Source organism: Phymastichus coffea, unplaced genomic scaffold (genome assembly GCF_024137745.1).
Source record: "Phymastichus coffea isolate CEN01 unplaced genomic scaffold, Cenicafe_Pcof_1.1 PCOF00134, whole genome shotgun sequence".
Taxonomy (NCBI): domain Eukaryota; kingdom Metazoa; phylum Arthropoda; class Insecta; order Hymenoptera; family Eulophidae; genus Phymastichus; species Phymastichus coffea.
In genome coordinates, this window is record NW_026706945.1 from 212,384 (window position 1) to 235,675 (window position 23,292).

General features: G+C 31.9%; 4 protein-coding genes across 6 annotated transcripts; all 4 read left to right on the top strand.

Annotated features, from left to right (window-relative positions):
• Positions 1–299: 299 nt before the first annotated feature.
• On the top strand, positions 300–2,751 carry LOC131671738 (probable tyrosyl-DNA phosphodiesterase). The gene is made up of 4 exons (XM_058948403.1): positions 300–1,180; positions 1,247–1,789; positions 1,861–2,068; positions 2,139–2,751. Exons 1-4 carry the CDS (start codon positions 540–542, stop codon positions 2,586–2,588), a joined length of 1,842 nt encoding a protein of 613 aa, XP_058804386.1. The 5' UTR covers positions 300–539; the 3' UTR covers positions 2,589–2,751.
• Positions 2,752–6,984: 4,233 nt separating this feature from the next.
• On the top strand, positions 6,985–18,017 carry LOC131671750 (protein THEM6). 2 transcript variants are annotated; one of them, XM_058948425.1, is made up of 7 exons: positions 6,986–7,167; positions 11,424–11,639; positions 11,810–11,920; positions 12,003–12,227; positions 14,693–14,907; positions 15,431–15,616; positions 15,992–18,017. In XM_058948425.1, the coding sequence occupies exons 4-7, from the start codon at positions 12,071–12,073 to the stop codon at positions 16,151–16,153; spliced, it is 720 nt and encodes a 239-aa protein (XP_058804408.1). In that variant the 5' UTR covers positions 6,986–7,167; positions 11,424–11,639; positions 11,810–11,920; positions 12,003–12,070; the 3' UTR covers positions 16,154–18,017. The 2 variants fall into 2 exon arrangements, with proteins under 2 accessions (XP_058804409.1, XP_058804408.1); XM_058948426.1 differs by lacking the exon at positions 11,810–11,920 and having other exon boundaries at positions 6,985–7,167.
• A 692-nt stretch (positions 18,018–18,709) lies between these two features.
• LOC131671744 (protein THEM6-like) lies at positions 18,710–20,786 on the top strand. The gene is made up of 3 exons (XM_058948416.1): positions 18,710–19,022; positions 19,956–20,170; positions 20,245–20,786. The coding sequence occupies exons 1-3, from the start codon at positions 18,878–18,880 to the stop codon at positions 20,497–20,499; spliced, it is 615 nt and encodes a 204-aa protein (XP_058804399.1). The 5' UTR covers positions 18,710–18,877; the 3' UTR covers positions 20,500–20,786.
• Positions 20,787–20,932: 146 nt separating this feature from the next.
• On the top strand, positions 20,933–23,182 carry LOC131671741 (protein THEM6-like). 2 transcript variants are annotated; one of them, XM_058948414.1, is made up of 4 exons: positions 20,933–21,748; positions 22,343–22,557; positions 22,632–22,676; positions 22,770–23,182. In XM_058948414.1, the coding sequence occupies exons 1-4, from the start codon at positions 21,604–21,606 to the stop codon at positions 22,932–22,934; spliced, it is 570 nt and encodes a 189-aa protein (XP_058804397.1). In that variant the 5' UTR covers positions 20,933–21,603; the 3' UTR covers positions 22,935–23,182. The 2 variants fall into 2 exon arrangements, with proteins under 2 accessions (XP_058804397.1, XP_058804396.1); XM_058948413.1 differs by having other exon boundaries at positions 20,933–21,269; positions 21,491–21,748; positions 22,632–23,182.
• Positions 23,183–23,292: the final 110 nt, after the last annotated feature.

Here is a 23,292-nt window from a genome sequence, read left to right on the forward strand (position 1 = left end):
ATTAATAATGTCTATATATACATATATATTTTTTATTACTTTACGTCCCACTTATTTCCTTGTAAATTTATGTTTCTTCTTCAAATTAGAAAAATCATAGTGATACGTGTTTTGACAAAAATTAATAAAAGATGAATGCTTAAATTCATCATAATTTCAGGTCAATTTATTTTTCATAAATATGCGCGAGCTTAGAGAAATAAAGATGCGCATGCGCACTAGACGCTTTCAAACTAATTCAACGAAAATGAACAAAAATGTAAATAAATCGAACAAAAAATTAACCACATTTCGTTTGATACTGATATCTAAAAAGTATAGTTTAAATATATAAATATATTAATATTTGATATAAAAACATTGAATACAGCTTTGCATATATTATTTAAGTACTGTTGCGTGTTGCATTCGAATAAAAGTGAGAAAGGTATTTAAGTGCAAATTCTAAAACTTATTGAGTAATTTTTGTATGCAAGTTATATTATTGTGATTGTTACTTTAACTAAAAGTTGTTTGACTGCACTTCTTTGTTAATAAAAATGGAAGAAGAAGATTTGGATGATATTAAAATTTGTATAAATGAAGATGCAAAGTATGGTCCAAATGATATGTTCGATAAAAGGTTAAACATGTCGGTAAACACATGGATGAGAGTTTACAGTAATTTAATTACACCAGATGACAGAGCAAAGTTTAGAAATGTATCTACAGCTATTGCACAAACCTTTCGTTCTGACAAAACTATAATAAGTAGACATGGAACTTTTGCTACAAAATTTGAGTCATCTGTACCATATAATTTCTTTCTGTCCACTGTCGATGAATTAGAAGAAACTGCTAAACAATCATTTTCTGTGGCTTTTCATGAAATATTAGATTATACTGGAGGTGAAATAGTTGAGAGCTTACATTTAAATTATATGGTTGAGTTGCTATGGATAATTACTGAATATATGCTAGCTGGTCAAGATCCAAAAATGACTATATTGTATGGAACGTTGGTAGATGCTCAATACATATATGATATACCATTTGATATAAACTTGGTCAAAGTTCATACACCTAAATTTGGATCTCATCACTCCAAAGTTTCTATCCTTAAGTACAAAAACCAGAGTATTAGAATTATTATTTCTACAGCAAACTATTATTACCTAGACTGGCAAACAAGAACGCAAGGGCAAGTGTCAATAATAATTTTTCATATTGAATAAAAATATTTATATTATTTCTTTTTTGTTAACAGACTTTGGATATCTCCAGTTTTGCCCCATCTTCCAGAGAATGCTGAAGATACAGATGGAGAATCTGTTACAAATTTTAAAAGAGATTTTATTGCTTATTTGAGTGTATATACCGTACCAGATGTTTATGGCTGGCAAGCTTTGATGCACAGGACCGATTTTTCAGCTGTAAAAGTTTTTCTTCTTACATCTGTTCCTGGATACCATGAAGGTCATAGAATAGAATTATATGGCCATAAAAGACTTTTTAACATATTGTCAAAACATGCTGTACTGCCGCAGTCTGCTCAAGAATGGCCAATAATTGCTCAAAGCTCAGCTATAGGAGTTTTTGGTAAAGGATATCATGGCTGGTTACAAAATCAGTTTGCTCATACTATGGCTATGGAAAAAGATAAAAGTATCATCAAATTCCCAGAATTTAAATATATATTTCCCTCTCAATTAAACTACAGCCAAAGTTTTGATAGTCAAATGGGTGTTACCTGTCTCATGTATAATGAAGACAATCATAAAAAGCAACCATGGATAAAAAGCTTTCTGCAGTATGTATTGAAACAATTTTAACCAAATGTTTTTAAAACATTGATATTTTAAATATTTTTTTTATGTATAGTGAGTGGAAATCTGACAAAATTGATAGAACCAGGGCTATGCCTCATTGCAAGTGTTATACTAGAATTTCACCAGATGAAACTGAAATTCCTTGGTTTGTTTTGACTAGTGCAAATGTCAGTAAAGGTGCTTGGGGTAAGATTATGAGAGGTAGAGTATTTTATATTAACAATTACGAAGTAGGTGTGGTTTTTATTCCGGATATATTGGTGAGTTGAAAAATTCTTGAAGGTAATTTATTAAGAATACATCATTTTAACATTGATTTAAAATTTTCAGATTAATCAAACGGCATTTCCAATCAAAAATACTGAAAATACCAAAGCACCATTATTTTTATTACCTTATGACTTACCTTTGACTCCTTATAAACCAATAGATGAGCCATTCGTTATTATTAATAAATTAAATGAATTTGAGTTAAGTACGGATAAACTAAATGTACAAGATCAGTCTCATGAACTTACAAATATAGATGAAATTACAAGAGAGTTAAAAGCTTTGGGAGAAGACGAAAAGAAGGAAAAGGAAAAAGTTGATTATTTGCTTTCAAATTCAAATAGTAATAGTCTAGAAAATTTGATAGAAACAAAAGATATCATTAATGAAGATGTTGAAGTTATGGAAGAGTCTAAAGAACAAGAAAAATTAAGTGAAGCAGAAATAGAAGAGCAAATGCTAGAGGAAAAAAAAGATTTTTTTGAGTATGATCTGTTTGCTTCTTTATAAAGAATTGAGTAGTTATACATTAAGAATTTTGAAACATTTATTTTCCTACTATAATAGTTATATTTATATTCAAAAGTAAATAGTGATAAGTAAATTGCATAATTAGTCAAGCTTTGAAAATAGCATAGATTAATTAATTATTGGACTTATAATACACTTACACATTTTTATTTAAAAGCTACAAAGAGTATCAAATATTCAATTAATTGAAAAATATTTATTTATATTTATTACAAATCAATGTTATGATCAGATTAACAGAAAGTAATCATTGTTCTCTATTTATTGTTTTTGATTAAACAAGTTGTAGTTTAATAATGAAACATCGACGAAGCATATTTTGTAAAATATTATGATAACGGATGTTTTATACTTCATTAGATACTTCTAGATAGACTGTAATTTATAATTTTATTAATTTTAAAATAATTTTTGTAATTTTTACAAAGATTCGAAGAAATTAATTTGTCATAAATATAAACGTTTTTAACATTTCTGACTCATAAGTTTGTGAAATATTGTGATTGGTCTTTTAATTTTGGTAAATTTAATGAAATTTAGTGAAATAATGATAAAATATCATTAGATGTGTCGAAATTTAAATTTTATATGCTTTCGCGCTTTTTACAAACTTGGAAATCATTGATCAGCTGATTCCAATTATATTTATTTTATATGCAAAAACTAGATTCCATGATATGGCTTTACAGAGCTTTATCGGTAATTTACAATTTTGTGATAATACATTTTTTTAGTTTTGAAGTATATACAATAACTAATTGTTTTAATAAAAAATATTTTAATACAACATATTAAAACGATTAAAAGTGTTATGTTTAATTTATACCCAAATGGTTGAAATAGCTGAAATAAGCATAAAAATATTTGAAAATGTCTTGAGCAAAATGAAATAGGTTTGAATAGAATATATGTTATTGTTAGTAATAATGTGAAATTGAAAATATCTAGTCACAAACTGACTATAAAGACATGGATGAAAATTTTTAAAGATGTGAAAACATCAGAAGAAAGAAAATGTTTATTAGAAATTGTGATAAATATTAACGAGTTGTATGGTTGCAAAAATTCAGTTAGTGAGCATAGAAATTATTATTAAAAAATAAAATTAATTAATTCATTAATTATTTTATTATTAAATTATTAAATTATTATTGCTTTTATTTTGAAACTTGAACTATCATTACCATAATTTCTTTTTAACAACAGTTTTTTGGTTGAAAAAAACTTTTAGACAGCCACATTCTTTATTCTTTCATAAAATAATAGATTATACTGGTGGAAAAATAGTTGACCATCTCCATATTACTTCTGTTCTAAATTTCGTATATGGCTAGTGACTGAGTACATGCTTGTTGCTTAATACCCTAAAATGACTGATATGTAGTGGAGTAGATCTTTTACGCCAAACTCAAATACCTTTTGATATTACCATTGTTGAAATGGGAATGCTAAAATATGGATGTCACTGTAAAATAATGTCATTTTTCATATACAAAAATAATAGCATAAGAATAGTTATTTATTCTGCAAATTTGTACACTGTGGATTGGGAATTATAAATAATTATAAATTTAGAAAATAAAATTAATTAATTAATTTTCTAAAAATCATGAAGTAAATAAAAAACATTAAATAACAATTAAAAGAAAACACGAAAATAAGCTAATGTCTAATGGATTGACAGCGTTTTATTCATTGTCTAGTGCAGTAACATTTTCTAGAAAGATCGACAAAACGAAAAAATGCAACGTTTGCAGTTCGAGTTCTTATAAAACGAAGCACATCTTGTAGTAAGTAGCCGATCGGCTTTTCACGGCCAACCAGATTGCTGAAGGTTCGAGAGTATATGGTGTTTCTGAGAATTCTTTGCATGAAGTGGTCATTATTTTATGGTAAATCTAGGACCTTATTTAAGTGCGGACATACTGTATAAACACAACAAAGAATTAAAACAAAATGATAAATATTAAAAACTAATTTTTACGAAGTTTTATCATGCAGTTATATTATAGCTATCATAGTAGATATGTATAGGCTTCACATTTGTTATGATATGCAATTTTACAAAGTTTTTATAATTATAATTGTTATCTACTTATTAGCCAAAGTCTCGTCGTAAGATTGCTCAATTAAACAATTTTTCAAAGTATATTCTTTGAAAAAATGTTCGCTGAAATACATTTTTTTATTAAACGCTAAAATAAATGTAATATTTCTTAATCGATTATAATCATTCATGTATATTGTAAATGCTTCTCAAATAACAAAAGCTTGGTGCCAATATAACGTGCATTATCGCTTTCACTAGTATTATTCAAAATAAAAAAATTAAATTTTATTTGAACAACCAATTTATCATATGACTTATCATTTGTTTTTTTTTCTAAACCTATTCAAACAGCTTTTCAAATCCAATTATAAAAACGTTGGTGTATTTTTCAATAGCGCATAAATAGCAATTATTTGTCTATTGAATCTTAAATTAAAGTAATTATCGTAAGCGAATAGTGGAGAAGTTTGGTTGGAGTCATAAACATTTTAAAAAGTGGTAAGTCCCCTCTTAGATCTTAGAAATAATAAAGTTATATAGAAAGAAGAAAAAGTCGTAATTTCCTTGATGTTGCCGAATCAAATCAATCGTTTAATTTTCTATTTTTACCGGTATTTTGTCAACTTTATTGAACCATAATTTGTTTAAGATATATTCAACGTTAGTCTTACTAATAAAAGTTCTATATTTCGAATGGGGATTTACCACTGCGCTGTTTTCAAGAAAGACACGTCATGTAAAAATTTGCAACGGCTACTCACAGAATTACAAATGCGATCCTACGAAATGATGTCTCGCGCATATATAGCGCATTAATATGATAATATCACTCAAACAAATTGCGAGAAAAAAGCTTCGTACTATTAGATGACGCTACGCTCTTTTTTATCTGTCTCTATACGAGCTCCTAACGATTCCGCGAGATGAGTAACTATCTAATCGATTGTCCGCCTGGACTCTATTTGACGTCAGTTCTAATTAGTCTTTCCAATTACGCGCACTAACATGTATGGCTTCGTGCGATGGCCATTGTTTCACACTCCTTTAGGTTTTTTTCATTGTGAATTCACAAAACTTTTAAGTCTAAAAATGTTTTACGACGTAACACTTCAGTAAACTTGTTAAAAAAATTTTTTTTTTGTTAGCAAATAGACAGTTTTTTTAGTTTGCAGAGTCATCCTTCGGTCATTGTCGGATCAGTTATTGCAATTCAAATTTCTAAACTATAAAAAAAAGTTTTTTCAATACTCGTTAGTACGAATACATTAAAATGCAGATCAACATCTTAACGTGAACAAAGATGCAACTGCGTTTCAAAATGTTATCTGTGTACATTTAACGTTTTTTGAATTCGTAATGTTACTTTAATAATCTACATTTAATAAGTTTTATTTGATATATGAAATTTAGCTACTTTATCTTGGATATGTTATAGTATGTAAAGTAAGTGTAATTAGTTACAATCATTTAATTAAGGTACGAAACGTAAATAATACCTATTGCAGAATTACAGACTCTGTACACTGTTGAATTAGACAGTATGGTCATTACTAACAAGACTATTCATTTATACGACTGACACTAATAGCACAAAATAATTGAAAGATTTCTAAAGAGATATGAATTCGAGTACGGGAAAATTATTAGCTTACAGTTTGCTGTAAGTGACGATGCCTCTCTAGAACGTCTGTAAAAAACAAATAGTAGCTTTAAACACTGAGTTAGCCATTTCTGTTGCATTATGAGAAAGTGCAAAATTTGGTGATAGTACCTCTCGGAAAAAAATCGCTTTAATTGGAATACTCAATTATATTCTATGAAAAACTTTCAATGTCGTGGTACATCTTTTTTTCTGGTTTATCGATGTTAAAAGCTTTTTCGCGAATAATCAACTAGTTATAACTGAGTGATAATTAATTTCCATGAGACTAGATGCTTCTGCACATAAATGATGAACTTAACCGACCGTTTGTGTTTTTGTCAAAAATTTTATTATGCTAATATTTTGTACATTTTTTTAAAGTACTATGAGTTTAATATTACAATGAAGTGAAGATGAAAGCTTCATAATATAGTTAGTCAAACTTAATAAGAACTAATAATATTACTCCAATGAAAAATTAACAGCTTTACAATCATTGTTCTATTTTTAATAGCAAAAAGAACACACGTAGCGAAGAACTACACAGGTATATTTTGCGCATAGGAACAATGTATTTACCTTGGAAAAAAATCCTTTAATCCCTGCTTTAGGCCCCCCGCCTATAATATGCGAGAGTGCACCCGGAAGCTTGGCGCTTGCGCGCAAGAGAAGACATATCGTTGTGCCGGCACAGCTTCAGGCTTCGGTCAGTCGTAGCTCTGCTGAGTTGGTGCGCGGTGCTATCGGCGCGTACGCGTTTATCGCAACACTGTATATGCATACATGTAAGTGGCTTTAGTCGATCGATACGCAGGATGTGCGTGTCACCGGTAGCCGACTGCCCCTTTGTGTAACAAAAAAAGAGGGTGAGTTAATCGGTGATTATTTTTGATTCGGACGATGTTTTGTAGATGGACTCGTTATCATATTGTATAAGTTGGAGAAATACTGAATTATTTTTCGATGAAGGTGGCCTAGACGATTTACGAACTTGACGTACAATTTTTTATTGTCATGTTTGTAATGGTTTTTCATAAAATGACAATATATCAATGTTGGTTTTGCGCGAAGCGACAAAAAAACTGTGGAAAAGTATAACTAAATTAATAGTGAATTTTGTTCGATACTTCGAGTGTTACTTCGTATTATTTTTTCGATTGAGTATTATTCACGACTAATGATCAATGAATATGAAATGCTAAACGCCAAGTTCAAGAATACATTGTATTGGAAAATCGAAGACAAATATATTTTTCAAACTTGACTTGTTCAGCTCTGTATAATTGAAGTAAATCATTTTTATGAAATCAAAAACTAGAACTTTGATTAGACTTGAAAATCTGACCAATCAATGGTTACAGTAATATTGAAACTATCATCTGTACGGCAGAATAATTATTTTCTGTGGACTCTTCGATCTTGAATAAATATTGACACTACACAGGAAATGGTTTTGTCATTCACACGCGTATGAGCCGTCAATGATGCATCCTACGTATTATTTGATTTATCGAGTGCGTGGCTTATGCAACAGCTCCGTTACTATGATTATTAAATGTGCAGAATAATAGATTCATCAGAGACGTAGAAGAAAAAAATTATTTACATCAGTTCGCTTGAAGGTCACGGGAATATTAGATGAGACAGATATAGATAGCTCAATTTCTTACACATCTTTTAACAATAATCTCTGAGATTCTTGCCTTTGACTCATCGGAAAGCGCTTTGTAATAATTGTTTCAAATATTAAAATTCACGAAGAGAGGGAGACATATAGCTTGTAATGACAAGGTCTCGCGTGTGGTCAAAGCAATTATCGGAACGATGTGATCTTTGAAAGAGTGAGCGAGAAAATTTTATTACTGCCAACCGCCGTCAATCTTGATAACGAGTAAATTCATCAACGCTGATAGTATCATTATTGTGCCGCCAAAAAATAATGTTACAGAATGCTCGGATGATGAATGACAATATGGATTTTCCACACGTAATTTTTGACCATTCAAATTCAGCTATCACTTGCCAATGTTCATCGATATAATTTGTTAGTTCTCAACCGATTCGACAAAGATATATTCGGTGCGTATGCGATTCGTCATGATCTCGTCGGTGCATAATTTTTGCGCGTGAGCGTTCCTCGCGATCGCGAAAAGAAAATCAGGCTGATTCAGAAATCGGCGCAGTTTCTCAAAATCGCTTTATGTAATAATTATTGCATCTCGTGCGCGCACTGCACGCGCGCATGCATTCTTTCTTGCGTAATTCGAATCTAACTAGGTCACGCAACTTTTTCACGTGGCCGACAATCGTTGCTAGCTAGGCGCGCTCGCGCGAACTTGTGCCTTTACTTGGGAAAACTTGAGCGTCACGCTGCGACGCATCAGTATAATGGGAAGAGAGCGAGAGAGAAAAACGCGCGCAGACCATGCGAGTATCTGGAGAACGCGCGCGCGCGCGCGCGCGATCGGCCTCAGCTGCGGCCAAAACCGGTATTGCAGCATGCGCCAGCTCTTTTCGATTTCTATAGGTGAGCGGCATTTTATTATGCCTACACGCAAGCACGGCCACTTGAAGTCTAGGCGTGCGCGCGCCGCAAGTGGACCAAGTTTATTTACAAAGTTGCGAGCTTGTGCTTAGTTTGCTTGGGAATCCTGGCGAGCAGTTTTTTGGCTGACGTGCCAATGGCGTAGTGCGCGGCGTCGAGTTATGTCACGCGTCGCCGTTAAGTGAAATGGGTCGGAGGTACGCAAGTGAAATTGAAAGTTTTTCCGTTGAATTTTCGGCGCGCGTGTGTGCGCGATTCGTTTGATTTTTGTGTGCTGCACTTAAGGAAGCATATTGCGTATACAAACGCACACGCACGTGCGTCAGCCGCGAGAGTGCGTCGCGTTGTGAGCTTTGTCTTGTCATTTTTGCTCTCTTTCTCTCTCCCTCGTCGTCCTTTATTGATTTGCGTGGTGTGCCTGCGTACATATACCGTGTTCTTTCCTTGTTACGTACTTGCGAACGCCTCTGTGCTCACATACTACAGTTGCTAGGAAATATATACTAAGACAATTGTGTTGGTTGTTCCGTATATACATTTTTAACTTTTTTCATTGCAACATTTGTCGTGTTTTTGTTACTCACCGACGAGAACTTTTGAACGTTTGATATTCAGTTACGCGTCTTGTAAGACATTTTTGTTTAAATTTTGTATTTATATTCATGACAGCTGCTACTGGATGAATTTATGTGTGACTGATAGAGATACAATTTTTTATTTTAGAAGTTAATTAATGCTATGACGTTTGTAAAATGAAAAAAAATGACAGAAGATTAATGGCGAAAGGTCAATTGTAAATACAACATTGTAATGCCAACGTGCAAACAAGAAAACATGTTTACGATTGCGATATTTTTTTTATTTAAGATTTAAATTGAGAGCAAAATATTTTTTTACTTTTCTTTGAGTCATTTTACACATGTTGTAAGCGCAATGACACTACGACATTAATGTTGTTTCACTTTTCGTTAATATTGAGTTTCATATTATTCCGTAGGCGTGAATGTAAAGAAAGCGCTAATTGAATTAAGTTTTGTTAATACGACGATAGGTATGAAAGCCTCTTATTTACCAACCACACAGTTAGAAAGAGGTTAATTGCATTAACAAATTGTACAATACTTACTTTAAAGCGATTACGATTGAAGTTGAAAAGTTTGAACTGTGCTCCATTGTAGATATAGAAGAGAATTATTTCTGCACGCGTATATGTTCTCGTGTCATCCGTAAACATAAGGTCTGGTCTGAACATTTACGCTCATGCAACACAAACGCTTTATTATCGTTCACTCGCTTTTTGCGGACCATTATGAAATTGCAATTGTTACTCGGCATTATCGGTGACATTTATAATGGTGACTAATTGGCGCTCACTAAATCGTCTGTGAATAACGTAAGAATATAGAAAACATTGAGATATAAAATTGTATAACCGTTACCCAGAAATGAGCTAAGATAAGCATAAACGATTTCTTAATTTTAATAGTTTATCTCGTTACCATATAAGTGTAATTTTTCAATATTACAGATTGAGTTAATTTTAAATGTAATGTTTTTTATTTATTATTTTTTTTTGAAGTAAAATAAATAAGAAAAGAAAATATATTCATGATCTGTAGTATAACAGTCCTTAAAGTGATGAATATATCTTTGTCAACGAGTTTAGAGGTACCATTGGCTGAATTTTGTCTTTACATTTTTACGTTGAGTAATACGTAGTTTAAAAAAATATTAAATTTGAAATAATTTTGTTAAATAAATTAATACAAATCTGTGTTTGATGAGATAATCCAAACAGTTTATACATCACAGTTGAATCCTATTTCGATAACGTTAAGCTGACAATCCCACACAATTTTCTTCATGTCAAAAAACAAAAACTTACGCTCACACCGACACTTCAATACCCAGAATATCGAACAATCTTCGACAAGGAGTGTCGAGTAACTTTCTGTATTTTTATCACCGCGTGTGAAAACACAATCAACGATCGATCGAACTCACTGGAAATTACGCCACTTTTTCTTTTACGTGTCAAACAACAAGTATCTTCGACAAATGCGTGGAATATAAAGTCCACGTACGAGATGTACGTGCTCCGAGTTTTTGCTTTTCTTTTTTACACAATTCCACCGGCAAGACTTTCGTTTATGTGTTTGATGCTTTGGTGATAGTTAATTTGTTTTTGGCTGGTTTCACGCAACATATAATGATGTTTGTCTTACCGCAAGTATACCTTCGTAAGTTTGCTCTTCTCGACTAAGTACTTATTTAATTTGTGCAGAAGGTGCGTCGGTGAAATTGCGGATGTCATTATTGTCAAGCTCGCTGTGTTAAAGATTCTTATTTGCATTGACTTTCACTTTCAAAGAATTTGTTTCAAATATTAAAGGACAACACGCACCTCCGTGTAAATAAACAAAAACAAAATGCAAAAAGAAAACCACAAGCAACACAATGAAACTTAACCTCATGTCTAATCTTGGTTGAGCAAACATTCAACCCTGCAAGAGTCAAGAGACTACTTGATTGCACTGCGACGACACACATTTCACTAACGAGACTCGTTCATTTCAGGTCTAAAGCTAAGCCTTAGCCCTTTTCATCGTCGACTTATATCTTACAACTACCGAGAGGAAGAGAGAGAGAGAGAGAGAGAGAGAGAAAACGTGAGGAAGACGCAGAATGAGAGGCCTTAGGTGCACTGGCCTTTCATCGACGACGAGATCGAGAATGACGATGTGCAGTCACCATCAACAGCGTCGTCTTTCACGGACCTGAGAGTTTTCAACGGTATGTAGATATATTTCTTGTTTTCTTTTTTAGAATATTTAGAGATTTTTATTTTGATGCTAACTAGACCATTAGATAAATTATCATAGGTTTCTCGGCGGGGAAAATTTTGTATTCAATACTTTTATTATTTTATTGCATTCTGTAAAAACTTAATATATTCGTTACAGCATTAATCATTTCGACAATCCGGAAGAATTTTGCCTTTCGGTGAAATATATATTCCCAACCAGACAACAAGGTCATCCTACGTGAAATTAATTCCTTTATCAAGCATGCAAGTGAGCGTCTTGTGCCCTCCCTGTTACCAATAAAATTGCGAAATTCACCTGTCAAGCAGACAATTTTTTTTTACTCTTACAGGTCGCCCAGATTACAAAGGAAGAGCTCCAAGGGAATCTCGAAGAGACAAAAATACGCACTCAGACGGTATGATCGCGTGCTGGGTCTTGGTCGGCGTGCTGGGGGCACTTGTGCTCTTGCACACACTTTTCGAGGTGCACTACTTTATACGCATGTTCGCTACTGTGTTCTTCGCCAGGTTTTGCCGAAAACGCGTTCATATTCTTGAGGAGACTTCGATTTATGGTGAGTTTTTCTGCTTATCGAAAGACACTATCATTTAATAGCTGGTTCGATATGACATGCGAAAAAGAAATTTTTAGTTGCGATCTTGATAATATTCGTTCTTTATAAAGTCATAATTTCAATCATGAACATCTTCTTACGTGTTAAAAAGAAAACTCGTCAATTTAGAACACGGTGAAGAGTTTTGTCGAAGGTCCGTTGAATTATTAATATTCCGCAATACGCCTCATTAAATATCCATAGACAAGAAGAATGGATCATTTCTGTTGGATGCTCATTAAAGCGTGTGTATACACAAGCACGCGAAACAATGCTGGAATGTGAGAAGGTCAGGGAAACGAAATTGCCGTATCTCGTAGCTTGCGATGGCCTTCGGATGCAATGCGGCGAAATAATGCATCGGCGCGGTCGACACCGCGGCTATCCGGATCTTGAACACTTACGTACTTGCACACAATGACACTGCGTGAGCGTTTAGGGCGGTTTTTATTTCAAATATTAAATAAGATTAATTTGGTTGTTGAAGCTGTTAGCTGCAAAATTATACTGATTAATTGTAGCTGTTCAATGCTAATTATTGCCAGTCTTACAGAAGTTATGTTATTAAAAATATTTGTAAAAACTGGCATCAATAAAATGACTTCTTTGATCTCAAATACAGTTATTTCGAATGGAATCAAAGAATCGAAGCTTATTTCTGGTATTCTTGAGTCTTCCTAGTTTTTGACGTATGCCAAAACATCTTCTATGTTCCAGTCTGTGTTACCTAAACTAGCCCATTGATCTTAATCTTCTTTACCGCCACGAGCATACCACATTCCATTGATAGAACTGTTACCAGCCATTAGTTTGACGCGTGACCAGTAAAAAGATGTATCTAGATCGTTAATACATGAAAATAGCTCAGGTAGGATTTGTTATGAATAATCCATATTACTATTCACTAGAAGATGAGTCATAGGAGGCACGCAGGGATCATAGGTTCCTCATCGTCAGTTTCCAAAAGTGAAAATAATCGATCTGTTAGTTTGATAAAATTCATGCAGGCTCTCGATACCTACCAATCCTTAATTCCACTCAGCCGATTAGCAAGCATGCACCTAGGATATCCCGCACCAACTACGATGAAATTGCTTTCTTCCTTTGCTTTACTTTCAATTTTTTCGTCTTTGCTGATTCTTATAGAGTAAATGGATCATCGTACGAAGTCAAAATAATTTATGCGGAAAGCCAAAAATGCTAATATTGCCGGCTAGCATTGTGCTAGTAACGGGTCTACAATACAAATTGTAGTATTATTTACTGGTTGCCATATCATCTTATCCAATGGATTTCACATATAGCAATCAAAAAATCACCGTGGATAAATTATGGACTCGCCTTCTATAAATCCAAATATTATCTAATGCTGATGTGATAGCGTATTACATGATGAATAGACAATTATCGATGACACTGTTTGTACGATATAAGTAGTTTTAGCAAATTTTAATTCATACTTGTGATAAATTTCACAATACCATGAAACATCAAATTTAACGAGGCGGAAACAAATATCTTCTGTTTAATAACAGCAAGACTTATTGCTATTTCTGTCAAATATTATGTAAAATACTGGAGCTGGAAAGCCCAGTCTAGAATACGAAATAACTTAGGCATATCTGCAAACAGAATTTAGGAATCCGTAGAGTCGCAGTCGAGTGACCTTGACATTCAGTGTCACGGTGGGAACAGCTGAGCGTCTCGCTTCAGTTTATACATACGAAAAGAGAGCGATTTTATTGATTATACCGGCCGCCCAAAGACTCCTGCAGCCTTCCTATCTTCTCTTCTCTCTATGTATTCTCTCTTGAAAAAAAACTGTGCTATTAAGTGGAATTCATTTGCTTTGTCATATTAAATTGAGCGACTCTATTTTTCCAGTTCCTCTTTAGTAAAAAAATACTTCAAAACTATTGTTAGTTTTTTATTACTTGTGAAAAAATTCAGTCTAGTGAAGTTTCTAATACCATTGATACGCCAGTTTTGTGATTGGAAATTGAAGTGAGAGACTGAATAACGTGTCGTATGGCAGAATGGATAGTCTAGTAAAATAAAGTCAATCGACCTGCAATATATAACTGACATAAAAGTCACGATAGAATTGTTTCCTTAAAATAAAAAATTACTTAAAATAAGAAAATTATCTGACGTAGTTTGTGTAATTATCAATAGATAAAGTAAATAGACAACATTTTTTAGGATGAATTGGAATAGAATAAGTGGAATTGGATAACTTAATTTAATATAGCATAATAATATAAAAGATGTTCAAATTTTTTTAAAAATCAGTAGATGAATGTCAGTATGGTCAGGCATGATTGACTTTCTGAATTAAAAACTGTATATTCGCTAATACTTTTATGTGTCTTTATTTGAAATAAAAAACTTTATTTTTATTAAATTTTAACTTCATCATTTTTTAGCATTATGCACGACCACGGATATAGATTGGTTGTTGAATCACATGAACAATGCGCGCTACCTGCGTGAACTCGACTTTGCCCGAGCGGATTTCTATGAGCGCACAAATCTTTATCGCGAGATTTGCTCTCACGGATCAGGAGTTGTACAAGGAGCTGCCACAATCAGGTACAGAAGATTTCTGAGGCCTCTCACCATTTTTAAGATTACATCTAAGGTGAGTTATTAATTAAAAAAGTTTTTTTTAATCTATATTTATCAGTGTTGATAACAATTTGTGAATAAGATAAATGAATCGTTAAAACTTTTTACCGGATGTTTTTATTTTGTCAGAGAAAAAAATTCTTCATTACGGCTTCATCACTGTTTTATTATGATAATTGAGAACCGCTGATAATACTCATGCGGTCATGATCAACAAATTGTAAAAGAAATCTTTCGCAAATGATTCTATAGCGAAGAAAATAAGGATAGTTATATACAACGATGGTTGATTTTCAGAATTTAAAAAAATAAAAATTTGTTGTTTCTTTTCCTCGTATTTTCATAAAAAAGGTGTTTTTCTTCGTCCGAATGTAAATGGGATACTAAAACTTTTCATTCGTAGACAATACGTAAAAGATCTTCATAAAAAATCATAGTTTGCACTTTTCACTCGCGTTTCCTAGAACATTATTATTTTTCAACTAGATAGAAGCGGAATGACTTTCATCACTTCATAATTTTAATATTTTATGCAGATAATTTATTGGGACGATAAGACGATCTTCATGGAACATCGTTTTGTCACACCGTCAGATGGATTTATAAGGGCGATAGCAATATGCCGGCAGCGATTACTTGACTGCAATGCTGAGACGGTAATGGGTGCACTCATCGATCGTGGTGTCAAGCATAACGGTAACCTCGAGGCTGGAGTCACTCAGGTATGACCTCTAAAATTTCCGAACATTTGCATTGCAAATATCTTGAGTTACTTCCAAGTTTCAAGGCGATAATTTGAATTCGATCTAACTAAACCATGTATTATGATTAAAAAGAGCGCATTCTTAAATTGATTGTGAGCTCTAAACAGATTAAATAAAATCAATAAGAAATATCGTCTCAAGGACTGCACTAACGAAAAAAGATATTACTATTTTTTATTCATAATGTATACCTTTAAAATGAAAAATGTGCATAAAACATTGTATATTTCAACTATTTTCTTTGACTTGGAAAGTAAAACACGACGACTTACACTAACAAGAAAATTACTCTAGAATAATGTAACTATTAGAAAAAATTAAAATAACTTATAGGTACCGCACGTACGTCCAGAGATGCCACCAGAAGTGGCTCGGTGGTTGGAGTCCAACGACATATCGTCAGTTAATCTGCGCCGACAAACGCCTACATCGCCGCAACCAACGTATCCTCCATCGTCGCTACCACAGACACAGACTGTTGCGACGCATTGCTGACAATCGGAGAGTAACGTCAGCTATGACGGACACTCATTGTACGAGACGACTCTCGTCTAAAAAATTTCCTTTGCAATTCTTCCTAAGCGTATATTTTATGTAGTTTTAAGTGGTGTACCTTATATTTCGATCGAGTCTAGTCGATTGAACGTTTTTGGTATGACGTCTATAAGATCTTTAGCATTCTTTCCTTTTAAATTGAATTTTTGTATAATTTTTTATAACAATTTTAAGGACATTACAATTTTGTACAATAAGACATTTTACAATTTTGTGATATTCTTTTCTCTCCTAAAAATATAGTCATATTATTATGTTTTTTATTGAAGTTGATAATTGACCTTTACAAGGATTCAGTATTAGTAATTAAATTAGGATATTTTTGAAATAGAGTTTTCAGTTTAAATATTATTGCAGAAAATGCAATCAAAAATTGAATTAAAATTTTGTGAAAATTGTTTATCCCTATGATTCAATTTTATAAAGAATACATCCTTTATTTTTAAAAGTGTATACATCTACCTAAGTTAAGTAGTTCGAGTTTGGTTTGTTAAAGTACACCTTGCCTTTGACTGATATGTGAAGCGGTTGGATCGTCTGCCATTGTTGAAATGTAGGAGAGCTTATGACATAGAAAAGAAATATAAATACCTCACGAGGAATAGAGGAGTCAAATCAACCATATTTTCAGGTGAACGACAATGATCAAGATAATTGCCGTTAAGCAAGTTCTGTTGTGATATTTATTATTGTTACTAATTATGAATTTGTGGTGTTTATTGTTGAAAATGATAAATTATTTTGACCTTTTATGAAAAAAAATGAATTAGTGGTATGAATTACTGGTCTGTTTAATTTTTAATGATAAACATATGCAAGTACTTAAAATATAAAATAAATTCAAGTGATTAATTTTAAAAATTAATCTCAGCTGTAAAAGTATATTTTTTACATAATATATGAAACGTTTCATCATCAACGTTAATTTTTATGATATAACCAAATACATTAAAGCAGTTCTGAAATTGTTATTAGTAAAAATAGTAGTGGTTAAGGAAATATAATGACGAGTTAAAATATTAGTATTTATTTGGTAATTATTAAATAGCATTTTTAATTTTTTAAATGTATTTCTACTTCGAAAATAAAATCTACTTCCATTGTGTACTTAAAGTATAATAAAACTACTATTTATAAATAGTTATGGTCTATTTATAAAGAAAAAAGTCTTTGACTTACTGATCATTACTTCTTTTAATTTTTGAATGGTGATTGTTGAATCAAAATGACTTTTCATTCAGAATGTTGTAATTATTGTAAGTCAAACTTGTTTTTTAAATAAAATTATATATTATTTATTTAACCTTTTTTTTATGCATATTTGCAAGTATATAATAATTTTACATTAAATTACTTCAACAGTCTTAAAGCTGTTTTATGATCTGATATAACAGCGTACTTCTTGTAAAAAGCCCGTAGAAATGTAAGATTTAGTTATATTTAGCCAAAGATTATAAGTTGTGATCACAAGATGACGCGCCATAGTTACTGCATAGTTATGTGTAAACGAAAATTGGAAAAATATTGGAAATTTAAGTGAACCGTCAAATGTATCGGTATGATATACATATATGACGAAATTATTATTTTTTAAATAATAAATACTATGTTTTAATATTGCAGTTATGCGAAAATATTATTCAGAATTGAATTTCGAGACTTTGAGTTAATTATTTATATTACATATTACAAATATGCGTATATTTTTCTTCCACTGTACTCAAAGAATACTACTGCGTGACGAATCATTTAGACTTATTAATTTTTTTATGAATTGTTTGGATGAAAATTTGATAATAAAATTTTTGTTCCATTATTCTGGTGGAATTTTCTATCTTATAATATATGGATCTAGTTACTAATAACCTTAAGTAAATGTGGGTGTTATTTTAAATTTGAATATATAAACAATATAAAATCGATACTAGATATTCTGTTTCAGTAATATCATTGGCTTTTTATGCGTGTGATAGTTGCTGATACTATGAGGTATAATGTAACGTGAGTAGTTTTAGCAATTCGATTGCACAGGCTGACGGTATGATGACTTCCTTGCAAGATTTTTACTAACTTTACTGTTTTTATTTTTACTCGAATTCTATTTGCTTCTTTCGATTCAAGATCAATTATAATTTTTAAAACGGAAACATTTGTTCTGACAGTCGAGTTCTTTCATGACAAAGTCCATTGGTATTTGGACGGATTCCGTGAAAAGTCCTAGTTGATTGTGTTCTCATTGTAAAAACTTACTGAAATCTTCAATTACAATATTTCTATTAAAATGGCATAATAAATTATACAAGCATCAATATTTAAAAGATTTAAATATCCGCGCTGTTGCGCTTCGAAATTTCGCAAACACAACAACTCACACAGACGCATCCTTCACCTTCCATAAGCTTAAGCTATCGTCAGCTGACTGACTTGTACGCTCACTCGCGCACATACACGCGCGCGCGTTTGTATCTTGTGTGTGCAATCGTCGTGTAACGGGGTCGAGTTGAGCGTCGCACCGGTCTGCTGGGAAGTTGCCGGCCAGTCTTTTGGCTGGTCACGCAGGAAGCTGAGGCTCGCATATGTTATATTCCTTTATCGTTCAGTTACAAGCCGTAAGTTCGCGTCATCTTTGATTTGCCAAATAAGAGTGCGGCGAACCGATCCAAAATGATCAGCTACTTTTGGCTTGCGTCCATCACAATTTTGTATATCCTGCTCGATGTTAACTACTTTCTGAGGATCGCCTTTACCATCGGATATGGCAGGCTGTTCCAGAAGAAGAAGAAAATTTTTGAAAAGACTACTATCTACGGTAAGTTGACTTTTCATATCAATTGTGGAAGCAGTTTGATATATTAATACCATCTACTTTAGGAAAGTCTTATCTCTTGAGTTTTAGTTAGATTTTTTAAATAATATTTAAAAAAGTATTTACCTTTTATCAATCTCTCATTTAATAGCTATTTATCATTTATTATATAAAAGCAATCTTCGCATGATTCAATTAATTTATGTATTATCACTATAATCCTCACGCTAATATTAAAGGCATCATCTTACGATAACTGTAAATTTCGATCTAAACGTAACTAAGATTCTTACTGCAGAATGTTCAAGGAAGTTCCCAACGGGCGTCGAATGGAAATTTTGAAATTCAATGAGTGCTTTAAAAAATTCATGGTTTAAACTTACGCGCATAAAATGAATTTGAATACAATGAATTCTTAGTCTCTCTGCAAGAACTACTTCGACATTGGTATTAGTCTAATTAATTCTTGGTTCTAGAAATCATAATTACAAATTAGTTTGGTATATGATTTTATTTTATTTTTATAAATTTGAACATGGCTTATTCATTGTGATCAAATACTCAAGAGAAAGTTAATTTGAAGACTAGTTTTAAATGTGCTGTTATTATCATTGAAAAGAGTTTGACACGATACTAACAATTTTCTTCCTGTAATTTTTAGAGTTTCTTGATCTCCGTCAGCGTTAGGCTTGTAAAATGTATGGAAACATATTGCTATGTAGATTTCATCATTTATAAGAGAAATAAAATTAAAGCTAAAGTTGTGTTATATGTCTTACAATTATCTATAAGCATAACAAGTTCTGCAATGATTACAGATAATTATCAATAATAAAGCGTAAAAATAGACTTGGCAAAAAGTTATAAAATTTATCGCATCATGAAATATCACGTGTTTCTAAAAGTAAAATATACAGCATTATACTATCCTTACAGATGTTTGCTTAAGTATGGATGTGGACATTTTCCTAAAGCATATGAACAATGCTAGATACTTACGTGAATTAGATTTTGCACGGTTCCATTATTATGACCGATCTGGCATCTACGCTGAGATTGCTAAGAAAGGTGGTGGTGCAGTTCAAGGTGCATCGTCTACTCGATATCGTCGTGCTATCCCTATCTTCACTCCTTATAAAGTAACCACTCAGGTAATTTTTGAAAAAAAAATGTATTGCTTTTTTAACTTGTAGCATTTAATTAACCAATGATCATTTTTTTGCAGCTCATCTATTGGGATGACAGAAATTTTTACCTTGAGCACGAGTTCATTAGCCTTTCCGACAATTTTGTAAGAGCTGTTGTACTAAGTAAACAAAGTGTCACTGGGCTCAAAGTGCCAGTACCTGAAATTATTGAGATAGTCGAACCCGGTGCACGCAGGCCAGAACTCACTAAAGAATTAAGACTCTGGTTGGAATCTATGGAAGAATCATCACAAAAGTACAAAAAAATGGCTGGTGAATTCAAGAGGAAATAGAATAAAACAAGATCTGATCATTTTTATTTCTTACCAATTTGTATTCACAAAATGAAGACTTTTTGGAAGGGGTATTTTATTTAAAATGTAAAATATAAGCCATTGGGGTTTCTGTTATAGGTTGTCTATATTTAACTTTGTGATTAAACTACGAGTTTTTTTTTTATTTTTTACGTTTACTTAATAGTGTGTTTTTACTATTATTTGAATTACTGTTGTTTGATAAGTAGTTTTATCGCTTCTTGAATTAGTTGCGGTAAAGATAAGTTTTCTAATATAATACTTGAAAAGGATAAAATGATTTATTTAATACGTATATAAATATATATATATATTAAATAAATTATTAAATGATTTATTTAATAATTTATTTAATATATATATATATATATATATATATATATATATAATACCTGTCAGAGCTATAATCAGCTACTTTTAAATTGAATTTTGAATTCTTTTAAATACCATTGCTTTTAATATATCGTTTTATAGAATATTCACCAAATATTGCTAATTTGTAAAAAAAGAAGTTATTTTCGTAAAGAAATAACTGTTGTATCCGTTGAGAAAATTTCTTGGTAAAGAAGTTTTTAAAAATTCAATGAGATGGCAACACATTCGTACAAGCGGGAGAATAAATCTTGAATTTGAAACGATCGATGCAGTTGCTATTTTATCTCAAGAGAGACGACATTGTCCAGTAAAAGAAGCTTCATAATTTTTATATTTGCTTGGTGTCAACAATGTTTAATTTTTGCTTAGCAAAAGTGAGTTTTGCAAAATCATTTTTCATAATTTTGGTATTACATATATTTTATTTTATTTACTGCATTACGATTAAATCTATATAATTTTTTGTATAAGATTTTATAATTTATGTCGCGTTTTATAATATCTGTTATATTCTATTCGTATCTGTTTTAACCTAAGCTTATTATTTTACTTCTGTATAATAACTCTATACTAATGTGATTAATTTATATTATAGATTTTCGATAACAAAATCAAGTCCACACATTTATATCAACCTCTATTAATAGAAGTTGTTCCTAAAATTCAAATCAATACGTCCAAAAGTGACTCAAAAAAATCAAAATAAGAATGTTGGATCTACTGATATTTTCGTGCATCATCTTACCGTATATGTTATTCGACGTAAATTACTTCTTAAGGATACTTTTTACTATTATGTGGGATCGACTTTTTCATCGAAGAAGAAATATTTTCGAGCATACGGTACATTATGGTAAGCATTTTATTTGAATATATGAGCATCGTTGCAGATTATTTCAATACCAATTATGCTGTCGATAATAATAAATCAGTAAAAACTACATGCAACTTAAGTATGCATAATCGAAGTTGCTGCCCATGACAATTGCGACAGCACAACACTTTTTGTGGTAGATGTACAAGGATTCGCTAACAACGACTTGCGATCATTAAATGATAAAAACTCGAAGTTCGTGGTTCAATGGAATATTTTCTGTGATTAAAAAAAAATATCCATGCCCATTTTGTAACTAGTTCAACCTGACGCATTTATTTATATTGACACTGTACTGAATAGCATTTTTACGACTAAAGCCACTCATTTTCCTATGCTTTTTGTATGAGAGTAACAAAAAAAAAGTTGATATATCGCGCTTAACGCAATTCTAAAAATAGTGAAGGAAAGAGTTGGGAAACTTAGATACTCTCGCATCTTAACATTCGAACATTATAAATCGATTGACATTGAAAAAGAAGTGTATTTTATTCCATTAATTAACATTGATCGAAAGGTAAATTCTTTGAAATAAAAAATATATAGTAAACGATTTACGTATTTAATTGACAGGTATGTGTTGGACCTCGGACATTGATATATTCATGAGACATATGAACAACGCAAGGTACCTTCGCGAATTGGATTTTGCCCGTTCTTCCTACTACGATCGTACAGGTATTTTTCAACATATTAAAAGACAGGGTGGTAGTGTAGTACAGGGGGCGACCTCGATTCGTTATCGACAACCCATAACATTACTGATGGCTTACAAAGTCACAACCAAGGTAAGTGGTATTCTTCTAATACAAAAAAAATACGTGATCTAATACAAAAAGAAGTTAAAAAAATGTTTCAACAGCTGATCTACTGGGACGACAGGAGTATCTACATTGAGCACGAGTTTGTGAGTTTGTTGGACAATTTTGTACGAGCAATTGCCTTGAGTAAACAAAGTGTCACCGACTCTAATATTCACGTAACGGATATTATTCATAAGATTGAACCTGATGCTATGAAACCTATGCCTACCGAAGAACTTAGACTTTGGGTAGATTCGATGGAGGAATCGTCCATGAGATTTAGAAGGATGAGGGATATTATTGAAGAGACCGAGTTGGATACTATTGCCACGGATCCTTTTCTTCCAAGTTGTTCATCGTAGCATACTGTATTTGTCACTGTAGCAAGTGATTTTATCTGGGATGTGTTTATTTGGAATAAGGATTAGTTTTTCATTATTAACATAGTGCCATTGATAATGTACGATTATTCATATTTGTTGAACTCATAAATAATCGGCAATGTGAAAATTATATTCATTAAAATATTTAGTAAAATCCTTCATATGGCAAGATATAAAATGATGATGATACAAAATTATCAAATTAGAATCTTGAATAAACAATTATCTACGAACTTTGATTCTTGTTTTGTACGTGTCGTTAATTAAAATCTATAGATCATAAAATTATGGAAGAACTGAAAAAAGGTCACTCAATCCTTGGAAAAAAAAAATTGTT

Bases quoted from the DNA above. Each gene is read 5' to 3' on its own strand.
- LOC131671741 (XM_058948413.1), top strand. From the start codon at position 21,604: ATGTTGGATCTACTGATATTTTCGTGCATCATCTTACCGTATATGTTA. The intron at 21,749-22,342 runs GTAAGCATTTTA...TTTAATTGACAG, and splicing joins CGAGCATACGGTACATTATG to GTATGTGTTGGACCTCGGAC. The intron at 22,558-22,631 runs GTAAGTGGTATT...ATGTTTCAACAG, and splicing joins CTTACAAAGTCACAACCAAG to CTGATCTACTGGGACGACAG.
- LOC131671744 (XM_058948416.1), top strand. From the start codon at position 18,878: ATGATCAGCTACTTTTGGCTTGCGTCCATCACAATTTTGTATATCCTG. The intron at 19,023-19,955 runs GTAAGTTGACTT...CTATCCTTACAG, and splicing joins TGAAAAGACTACTATCTACG to ATGTTTGCTTAAGTATGGAT. The intron at 20,171-20,244 runs GTAATTTTTGAA...ATTTTTTTGCAG, and splicing joins CTTATAAAGTAACCACTCAG to CTCATCTATTGGGATGACAG.
- LOC131671738 (XM_058948403.1), top strand. From the start codon at position 540: ATGGAAGAAGAAGATTTGGATGATATTAAAATTTGTATAAATGAAGAT. The intron at 1,181-1,246 runs GCAAGTGTCAAT...TTTTGTTAACAG, and splicing joins TGGCAAACAAGAACGCAAGG to ACTTTGGATATCTCCAGTTT. The intron at 2,069-2,138 runs GTGAGTTGAAAA...TAAAATTTTCAG, and splicing joins TTTTTATTCCGGATATATTG to ATTAATCAAACGGCATTTCC.
- LOC131671750 (XM_058948426.1), top strand. From the start codon at position 12,071: ATGATCGCGTGCTGGGTCTTGGTCGGCGTGCTGGGGGCACTTGTGCTC. The intron at 12,228-14,692 runs GTGAGTTTTTCT...ATCATTTTTTAG, and splicing joins TGAGGAGACTTCGATTTATG to CATTATGCACGACCACGGAT. The intron at 14,908-15,430 runs GTGAGTTATTAA...TATTTTATGCAG, and splicing joins TTTTTAAGATTACATCTAAG to ATAATTTATTGGGACGATAA.